A 10,950-nucleotide genomic window follows, 5' to 3' on the forward strand; every position below is an offset into this window, starting at 1 on the left:
TTTTGGTTAATAGTGCCAATAGTCTTTTCTGCCACGATAACATCCTGCTCGCGTAAACTATCTACATTATTTGATATGTTCGCTATTAATGCAATACTTAAAATTATTTGGAGTAACTCTCTTCAGGCGCTATTCATTCACGATTCTCTTTTTTAGCAATCTGTAACGCACTTTAGATTATAAAAAAGTCTCACTATTAACAAAGTCTTGAATTACACTCAACGCTTATCGTGATGTCCAGCCGCTCGCGAGTCTGGTATAAAGACGTCGAAACTTTGCAAAGTTATGAATATTTCATAAATAATAGATAAGAGTCTTCCTCCCCCTATAAGCTCATGTGAAAGACCATGATGAGGTAAGACTATAAAATACTGAATAAAACGACGAGGATGTGGTAACCTAGACAATGGAAAAGGACGGCATGCAACCTAGTAACCTAAGTTCAGTCCAGCTACTCTTGGAACACATTCGTTAACGATAATACTACGTACAGACGGGACATTTCTTTGGCTTTGTGATATCAATAAAATTGATACTGTGCCTGCAGTAACAATAAAATCCGTCACACAGAGACGAGACTTTGGCTCTTGTATTAGAAATCGTTAGGCGTTCTATATCGCGGAGTTCAGCTATTTCGTAGGAAGAACATGGTAAATTAATGAAGGCCGTTCTCGTTTTAGAACGAGTGGGCATGCCTCGAGGCCACATCGCCGGACGTGATATCACGCGCTTCCTCCAGCGATATCGTCGAAATTACAGACATGCCCAAATCCATAATCCGACCATGACTATATTTAACATGTACACCAAATCCTTCGTGATGGTGCATCTTCGGAATAGTATAATAGTCGAGTATCTCATGCCGTATCCGGGAAGATGATGACCGCTTTTCCACTTGATCGAACATAGCGGAACGGCAACGTGGAGGATATCCGGTATCATGAGCATCAAATCACGTACAACCTTAGTGCAAATCGAATTGGTGAATTGCAAGGTATTCCTTTCACCTAATCATGGATCCTTACCTGGTGCGCGTAACCTTCCCCTCTGACAACATTTTGAAAGAACTGATCCCAGCTGGCAGCCAGAATATGCAGAATTGCTATCGCAACTATGGTGAACGCTTTCCTGCGAGTCACAGGATTCTTACTATCCGCCAGATGGAGAACCCAGAAGGTGGATATTAACTCGGTGACGGAGAAGAACATCTGATGATACCACTGGGAGTAAAATTCATCGTTCCAATAATTTATATACACCCACCAGGTGTAGTAGTGGGAGAACACAGTGGTCGAGAAAAGCAGCATCATGCAGTATCTGAGCCTCTGCTGAATCGCCAACCACGTTAAATACTTCACCGTCTCGTAAAATGCAATCACCCCGATAACTATAGCCATCCATATTTTCAATGTGTTCTGGGTGGCGTTGAAGTACATGTGCTTGTAGGAAGCGATTCCGGATTCATATGATCCTGAAACAATTAAATTATGTAGCCAGATCTGCAACTCCCAGGCATGCTCAACATTCGAAATATATTCAAAGTCCTTTTATAAACTATTCTTACCTTTAAACACAGTATCCCAACATGAACAGGTGCAATATTCTTTGTCCACCACTCTTGAGTACTCTTGCCAGAAGTAATATAAAGATGCGATGTGCAACGGCGGAATAGTCAGAGGTGCTATGATACCCATGAGATTTGACCCATATGTCGCAAAGTTTTTGTATATCATACGTATCATCTTTAGACTTAAAATACATCACCCACCAGTGCAGGGATGTGATAGAAAGCACCAAGACTAGAGTAAAAGAAAAACAGAACTTCTTTACTTCCTTAGAAATACACAGAAATAGTTCAAGAATAGCTTGATTTATCACACAAATATACCACAGAAATACACACAACGTAATTGAGATTATTCTGAGGATTACCTAGAAGAATTTTACCTAGAAGAATTTTTCGATAACGTGGACAGCAGCACGAGAACAAATAAATGCTATAAGATATTAACAGTTTATGGTTCTACGACTAACAGGTTTTTATATTTTGATTGATGTTGCAGGAATGACTGAAAGCTACTTCATAAAGAACTGTGACACGCATTATAAATTAAAAATGATTCCCTTATCAGATATATTATCGCCTTGAGATAAGTACAGTGTTATATAACACTGCCCATTGGGTTTAGCGACTGTTAAGTGTTCAAAGATAACAGAAAGATAACAGCACTTCAACTTTAGCTTTGACAGATTCAATTCGATTTTTACAGGTAACTCTATGAATATCTCTGACTAACTCTCGCTCCGAGAACGTTTTCATCGTACGCACTTTTACATAGACGACATTTTTCGTAAACTATATATTTTTTATATTTCGCTCGCCCGTGTCAACATTCCACACATTTTAACATATAGCAAAACAGACAAACAAAACTCGCGACGTAGACGGTTGACTTAACTTCCTACATTGATGAGCACTCAGGTATTAAACGTTTATCGGGTGATAAACAAAAAACGCAACAAACAAAACTCCGCAACACTCATATTTATTTCGACAACACGTAATTTTGCTTTCACACGGTGCGCATTATTGCGTTATTCGTGCGCCACGGCGCCGCGAACCGTCGTGAATTCGGTATTCCTCGGCCGTTACGTCATGGCGATTGATGTGTCTTATTTATGCGGATGTACGAGCACCCGTAATCGGTGCTTTCCGAGGGAACACCTCCGAGTTCACATGCCAATGAACTCAACGACTTCACGAGCAAGCCCTTTAACAAAGAATGAATGGCCTCGTAAACATCTGGTCCGGGTATTACGGTGCAACGCCATCTGCATATGTTAAGATGCTGACGGAAACTTTAGAAGTTCGGAGTAAAAGGAAAAGTTGCACCTGCAGCGCCCGTTACCGAAGTTACCCGATAGTTACCACATAGAGCGAACTAATCCTGAGGGTCAATTCTGATCGTCGCTCTTTAGAACATTATGCAAATGTTTTGTGGACGTGTTGCTGAAGATTGCCACTATAAAAATTGTGTATTTGTTATGTTAAAACTGTATAAAATACGATGACGGAGCTTCACTTAGTCGCAACTGATATTATAGGAAATTTCGTTGCTAATTGCTGTTGTTGCCTGGAATTGAGTCGCACTTGGAAGCGTGAAATACCGGCAACTGAAAAACCAGCGCTCTACTTTCGTCCCGTGTTGACATGCGATCGATAATTTCTTTTCCGTAAAGCAACTCCACACATTTCGGTTCCATTATTTTCCCTGCTAAGTAATTTATTTTGACTATATTAAAATATTATAGAAAATAATAAAATTTAAAAAATCGTAAAATAAAAATCGCCGATGTTACAACGATCTGAACATCGTTACGCTTCGTTACGAAGCTTCTCAGAATTCTGTCTTAGTCTGAGGTTAGATAAATTTTACTCTTTTCGCAAGAAAGTTTGCAATAATAATTTATTTAAAAAAATTATCAAACGTAGTTCACAAATATGTATTATATTTACGATATGCGCACGGCGGTTTCGTCAGATCGTCTTTAGCAATTGTTTCGTTTTTATCCACTTACAGTCTTTTAGAGAATCTTAGATAAAAAATGTCACGAAACTACAAAACCACTATAAGCTACAAGCTGTGTCGTTGCTGCTATAAGTGGCGTTGCCGATGTCTAATACCGCGACGAACGAAACCACATCCGCCTTTCAATAGCGGAACGAAGATGGACAACAAGTTGGGTTTGCATCCTAAGATGCGAAATCTCATATCAGTTTCACCGGGTGTGGGCACTTATTATCCTCGATCAATCGATCGCAAACCTGAAGCCATCAGGTAAAAGACAAACTTACCTTTGCACATCCAAAATGGCGTGAAAAGAGCAACCAGTAAAGAATCACGATGCAGTTGGGAGAGGAAAGAAGAGATGGAAAGATTTTCTGCTATGATGGGCGGGAATTTGACCAAAGAGATCACAGCACAGAGAGAATTGATGAGGACCGGTGGTGGCCCTGGCACTTACGACATGCCTCGTTGGCCGGAAAGCATTTCGAAGACCCTTTGCAAAAGTCTGGTAGAGGACGTTGATTTCGGGACGGTGCCGCGATTTGAACCTAGTTACAAGTCCACCACACCTGGTCCAGGTGAACAAAATGATCTGTCAAACATCAAAAGGAATGTTGAATCATTCCGATCAATAATTTCTGCTTGGAATATATTTTTATTTGTACGTTGTGTCACATGAAGAAATAATCTTCTGAATTTTAATCAGTGCTCAAGTGAATGACTTTCTATTTTCTTTCACTCCCTTCTTCTCAAGGATACACCCTCCGAGTGCACAATCCGTATTATTACCTGGAGAAAAAAAGACTGAAAGGTTTCTCTCAGGTACCTCCATTTGAGTTTGACGGTTTAGCACCTAGATTCCGAGAAACAAGAAAAATATGGTCTCTGCCGTGCAACAGGTAACACTAAAAGAGTCGTTCTATTGAACTATGTTTTTTACACATTTATCCATAGTTCCTGAAATCACGAGAGAAAAATTTTATGTATTTTTTGTAACAGGTATAATGTGAAGCATCCGCATTCGCTGGAAGTTTTTCTCAAAAGTGTTACGGGCAAGAGAGGGCCTTACGATATTTTCACAGGTGTTGATATTCTTCTATAAAAATATACATGTCGATTATGAGTTATTTTAAAGAATGATAAAAAACAATATGCTTTGAGACAGTTCATTTTTCAAAGAATTAAAATTTAATAAATCTGAATCGATAGAGTGTTATTTTAGATTTACATCTCATTGAAATTTGTAATACTAAATTTCAAAAAACTTAAATTTAGACATTAAAAGAAAGTTTAACTACGAAGTTTTTTGTCAATTTTAAATGTATTTCGAGGGCCGAGAGATGAAACTACTCTCAAAGGTATGCCATGGGCACGTAAAAAATTACCGGATAGTGGGGACTGGCCGCGAAAATTACCAAGTGAGATGGAAAAACTTTTGGACAAATCCAATTATTTTAAAGGGAAATGGACCATCAATCCCAGGTATTTCGGTCAATTATAACACTTAATAAGTGAAGAAATAAGTAAAAGATAATCATCTATTGAGACAAAGTCGTTTATAAAAATTACTTGTAACGTGTTTTCATCAGAATTCTTTCTGTTGAAAATCATTGAATTATCATCGTAACAATTTAGTTACAAGGATCCTTACATTAAAACTCATTCAAGTTCCCTTATGAGAATAGGAAAGTTATTTTGATTTGGAGAAAAATATTTTTTTAAAGATTTCCAAAAAAACCGGTCATAAGGATGTTATTGCAAGACATCAGTACGTGTTACAAGGACCCCGATGAACCGGGACCTGGTCATTACGATCCTCGAATACCGCAAAAGCCGACTACACGCAAAAAATATCCTTTTGATAGTAACGTGGAGTTTGCGCGTCCACTTTTGCCAAGTGACATTCATCCTGGCCCAACTAGATACAAAATTGAACAGGTTCGTGTGATAAAAGGACACGGATGGTCGTCAGTTTTCAAGAGCAAAGTACCTAGAACGATCACTCTTATTCCGCCATCATTTAAAAATTTCTAATTTCTACAAATATTATAATTCAATAGAAAAATTCATCGTATCATTGGTACAATATTTATCTATAGAATAAGTTTTATTTGCTTGCACTTGTTTATAACCGTGCACATATTTTGCCGTAATTACATCGAGTTAGTCAAAATGTAAGACTTCTTATACACGAGGAGTCAGCTTTGCTTCGCAATCGTCAATTATAAATATAACAAGTTCTATAACGCGTTACGAGCCGCGTCGCAGCAATTGCGGCAAATCGCGCAAATCCTGTAATGCCAGCTATCCGCGCGATGAGGCGCGTACGAGCGGTCTACGCTAATTCTAAGATCCAACAATCATCGTGATTGATCGTTCAAATTAGCTCGGCACGGCGCGCCGGCGATTCCTCGTTTTTCCGTCGACGGTGTTCCTCGGGAGAGACGCGAGATTTCGTGCCAGGTGGAGAATCGTAACAGGAGCCTCTCGGGGGATAATGACGCACCGCACGATTATCTGGACTGCACCGAATGCATAATTTATACGTATACTACGAACTTTGAACCGGCTGTATCCTATCCCCGCGCGTGGAACGCGCCTAATTGCACTTAACCGTTCTCCAACGACCGCCCCTTTCATTTAGACTTTTACCGCGTCACTCGTTTGTTATAGAACGCACGAGCCTGTAATTACGACAATAAAACGAGACGAAATTTATTGGATCGTATGCGCGACATGTTGGCGAGATGCGACGGCGAAATATCGTCCGCGACTGGAGTTTTGTATAATTCGAATCGGTGCGCAAATCGCGTGAGGTTTTCGATCGCGACGGATAATTGTCGCGAAATAGGAAACGTGAAATAAGGTAAAATAATTAAAGGTAAAAAAAACCAATTTCCGAACACGTATCTAATCCTGGACATTCTTATCATTTTGATCTTCAAATAATATTTAACTTTTAACATAGAAAATGTATGTATGTACTCAATACTTGTATATATATTTTATGTTGAAAGTTTAAATATTTATATTTTAAGACCAAAACAATAAGAATGTCCAGGATTATATATGGGCATTAGTACTTTTATCTTACACGATGAACTGTTGAAGAACGTCGAGTGGTTGTGCAAAAATATTAGTGCACTAAGATCAAAGTTGCGAGATATTCTCTCTTCTTCTCGTAAGTTATGGCAATATCGGCACCTGCATATTTAACTATGGATAATAAAACGCCGGAAGTATCTTCCGCATATAAAAAAGGGAAGAAGGAAAATGAGAAAAATTCTCGCAGCGAGCCATATGGCTGGGATAATTTCGTAGATTGATGGAGGATTTCACGGAGCAACTGACACCCCGTGTACGCATTCCCATAAGCGGCGGCGATGGTGTCGGCGGCGTCTACGTAACGCGGCTGTCGTGCGTGTGGGATGCACGCATTAGTTACAAGGGCAAATTAATCGGGACGCAATTAGGCGCTAATAACTTTTTAATTTACGACACCGAGGCGTCTCTCGCAAGATCGATCTACCGTTGGTCGTTGGGTTCGTTCACCCGCGATGTCGCAAGAGGATACAAACCGCAGTGTAACGTTAAATCACCAGATTACGAGTAATAGTTTCTCAATCTGGAGAAAAGAAAACAAAAGCAACTTACCTCTTATTATCGTTTTTCTAATCGTTTCGCGCGAAATTAGATTCTTTCGAGTCGATGATATTTTTGCGCGACAAATCAAAGTTTGGACATAAAAATCGAGAGGAAAGGAGGTGTCACGCGATCGGTATGAATATCGGATTTTCTACCTGACGCCTCAGCAACTGTCGTGCTCTGAATGAACATTAATATCGCCCGCCACACAATTCCCATTCAGGTTTTCTGAACTTTCAGGATTTTTTTGTTTGATGAACATAACATGTAAATAACACGTTGATATAGATATACTTCTTGAATAAAATTCCCGAAAGAACTTCCAGAAATCAATTTGTCTTTCGTGTGACAAACGTACTTCTCTTTCTCTATCAATCTATCTATCTACACGTCTCTTTCATATAGTGTCGCGTGGCTGTGCAGATCTCCCCGTTTCGCCAAGATTGTTCGAACGACTAGGCATTGTGGATTAAAAGCATACTGTGAATAACAAAGAATGAACATAGCCACACAATAGAATTACACCCCGCTACTGTTCGTCTAAAAAAAAAACGTAAATCTTTAGTAGCAACCTAGCTTTTCTTTATTCTTCCTTCTTTTTCTCGTTTCCTTTTTCCCTTACCTTCTATCGACGACTTTATGTCCACTCCCCGGGAAGCAGGAGATTCTTTTGACAGCGCAGGTTACCTATATGTCGAGGTGATGCCATAGACACGCGCCTCTCTGTCTTCTATCCAAGGTTTCTATATAAGCGCGACAATCGGGCACAATTTAGTATAATATAGATTTACAAAAACGCTTCTTCCTTCTAATACTATTCATTTTTACAATAGTGTCACGATAGTCACAATAGCGATCACCTACTAAGATTCTCCGTGACTATGTAGTGACACTTCAAGAGTGCGTTGTTATTAGCGCATAAGTTATAAATTATAACCGGCCAGTGTTAATCTACTTGTACCTACTTGCAGAGGATATAGAGTACGTGCACCCTGGGTACCTATTATGGACTTCTTCGGAATCCGATCGGAATAATTCCGTTTCCCCTAGAGAAGACAATAGAAATCTAGGAAATAACTGAATGTTTCCGATCGGAATTTATTCCAAAGAAGTCCATAATAGGTACCCTGGATTTTTCACAGGAGCATCACTCCTGTGTCAAGGCGATGGTGATGAGAGTATATGGTCAGTAGATTAATGATCATAATTGATGAAAGACATTCACGAGGGTTGGTAAGGTTAAGTTGGAAATTGATGAAAGGACTCTGAATGGCGAATTTTCGTGGGATCTTTATTCCTACAAATGGAAAGAATGAAAAGAGGAAACTATAAATTGCGAAGAAAGGTATGGGATACGAAAGAGCGAGCTCAAGGGTCTCTGGCTAAGGTTCTCGAAATGACTGCGATCGTAGAAGCTCGAGCGATCGGACGGAAGCGACGATCCCGCGCTACGCAACAGTAGATTATCGATGCACACGTGCCTTTTGTGAAAAAGTTCCGGCCCATCGGGCACACCGCCCGCGCACTCGCTCGGGGGCATCCAGGAAGGCCGCCATCGAGGGAGGTGTGATACGTTACAGCTGGTTAAACAGCTGTGGGGTGGAAGGATAGCCGTGAACGCCGCGACAAATTTCGGCGGCAGCCACCAGAAGGCCACGTATGAAATCGGAGGAGGCTGTCCTCTTTTTTTCATGCGCTTAAAAGACTCGTTTCGAATTTATTTCTGGCTGCTTTGCGACGATGCAAAGTCCTCGGGAGCGATGACTTATCGAGGAAGGTGTGATTTCGGCAAGGTAATGGACCATTTTGTGCATGTACGGGATAGCCAGAAAATTTGCGGCTTGATTTTCTAATTGAAATTTTCAACTTGAACGCATTCGACGGAAACAAACTTTTCATCAATTTTTTTAATCACCACCGTTGTCTACGAACTTTTGACAGCGTTCTTTGACGACATTCGCATATCTTTATTAGAATCACTCTAATCAGAGTTTGGCCACAACGCGCGGTTTCGTCAAGATCCTGCAAGGAAGAGAGACATATTTTCAATCTCTTTCTTTGTCTATCTTTTCTTAACCTAATCTAACCTACTGTCATAAGCGTACTGTGATTGGATACTGTGTGGGATTTGACGAAACATAGCGGATTAATCAGAAGATTCTATCTTATGGCCAAACTCTGATTATAGAATCTCTAATCTTTATCGTAGAAGAGAACTAGTTTATCATCGAAGAAATCAGGACACTGAACAGAACTAGCTATTTATTATTCTTTTCTATCAAGCTATTCTTTTGTCGAATCTTTTTGACGAGAGACGCGATTGAATCCGTCGCATCGAATCGTCACGCTGCATTAAATTCAGAAACGATTTGATTAAAAGTTCGAGACGCACCACTAGCACGCGTAATTAACATGCACGTAATTAACAGCAAAAGTCATGGGAGGATGTAATTTTGTAGATGGAAGCGGTTTGTAAAAAATGCTCTTTTCGTTTGTACGCTTTAACGTGATCCACGACGCGACGCTCGATAAAATAATAATAATAGTAAGCATGAATATTAGACACATACACACACACACACACACACACACACACACACACACACATACACGTACGACGGGCCATGCTTATTGGTCGATCTTATGTTGACGGTTCTTGTTTTAATTTCTATGCTATCGCTCGTTTGGCTCTCGGACTAATGACGATTTGACGACCGAGGTGTATTTAACACTTTAGCTCCGATAATATGATTACATCGTTAAGTATCTCAAACAAATACTTCGTTCCAACGATCAAACGATTTTGTTGATTTGATATTTTATTGCACACACAGTTGTTAGACAATATCTATATAATTACGTACTACGTGACATTATTTTTCCACATAGTCTAATATTTTCTACACAATCTAATATTAATTAAAAATTTTATTTCTTTTATATGAAAGAGAGAGGAAGGAAAAATTCGTGTTCTACAATTAACTATTCCTATACGGAAAAAAAATTTCAGTTGGTGCAACCAAATAAAAACCAACTGAAAATTAGGTAATCAGAAGCGATATCTCTGTTATGAGAAAACTAATATTTCTGTTATCGCAACTGAAAATATTCGTCTGAACATTCAACGATATTAGAACTCGGTTGAGACAACCAAGAACAATTGACTATACAGAAGCCTCATAAAGGAATTTTTCTGTTCTTACAGCCGAGTTTTCGTCTGATTCCTGAGCAACCGAAAATTCGGTTGCACCAACAGAATTGTTTTTTCACGAAATGATAAAATGATAAAAGAGGGGACATAATTATATATAATCACACAGACCTCTTCAAACTGTTATCTTCGCGCGTACATCGAGATCATGAAATTATCGGTCGCGATCCGTGTGGATAATTTCGCGCGTAAATTGCTACGTGCACCAGTCTTAAAGGTGGATCATTATTCCGGTAACGGTACAACGAGGTGATATCCATCCGCTCATCTATCTCGAAAGAGCCGCTCGGAAAAAAATCTGTCGAGTCAGGGTTTCGAAAACGACGGGGCGAAGTTTAAAGGATGCCGCAACACCGGTAGCCGGCGTTATTACGCTCACCCATACAAGCGCGTGTATTGTGAATTCTCGAGAGGATCGCGTGACATTACACCTATCCTACGGCATCTACGCGGCGTTTACCGTCGCCATTGTGCCTGCGGAATACGATGCTAAAGAGAGGTTGTAATATACACCGCAGCAAAATA

The 10,950-nt window shown here is 39.8% G+C and overlaps 2 protein-coding genes across 4 annotated transcripts; one reads left to right on the forward strand and one right to left on the reverse strand.

Moving 5' to 3' along the window:
• Positions 1-6: 6 nt before the first annotated feature.
• LOC116843803 lies at positions 7-2,825 on the reverse strand. Of its 3 annotated transcripts, none has more exons than XM_032814564.1 (4): positions 2,460-2,825; positions 1,565-1,799; positions 1,026-1,471; positions 7-963 (listed from the first exon to the last, which is right to left on the reverse strand). In XM_032814564.1, the coding sequence occupies exons 2-4, from the start codon at positions 1,740-1,742 to the stop codon at positions 754-756; spliced, it is 834 nt and encodes a 277-aa protein (XP_032670455.1). In that variant the 5' UTR covers positions 1,743-1,799; positions 2,460-2,825; the 3' UTR covers positions 7-753. The 3 variants fall into 3 exon arrangements, with proteins under 3 accessions (XP_032670455.1, XP_032670454.1, XP_032670453.1); XM_032814563.1 differs by having other exon boundaries at positions 1,948-2,825; XM_032814562.1 differs by having other exon boundaries at positions 1,933-2,824.
• A 904-nt stretch (positions 2,826-3,729) lies between these two features.
• On the forward strand, positions 3,730-5,603 carry LOC116843922 (lymphocyte expansion molecule-like). Its single transcript, XM_032814870.1, has 6 exons — positions 3,730-3,839; positions 3,912-4,147; positions 4,324-4,468; positions 4,569-4,651; positions 4,901-5,051; positions 5,294-5,603. Exons 1-6 carry the CDS (start codon positions 3,730-3,732, stop codon positions 5,601-5,603), a joined length of 1,035 nt encoding a protein of 344 aa, XP_032670761.1.
• Positions 5,604-10,950: the final 5,347 nt, after the last annotated feature.

Source organism: Odontomachus brunneus, unplaced genomic scaffold (assembly GCF_010583005.1).
Source record: "Odontomachus brunneus isolate Ranch 3 - 2012 unplaced genomic scaffold, Obru_v1 Obru_scaffold_036, whole genome shotgun sequence".
Taxonomy (NCBI): domain Eukaryota; kingdom Metazoa; phylum Arthropoda; class Insecta; order Hymenoptera; family Formicidae; genus Odontomachus; species Odontomachus brunneus.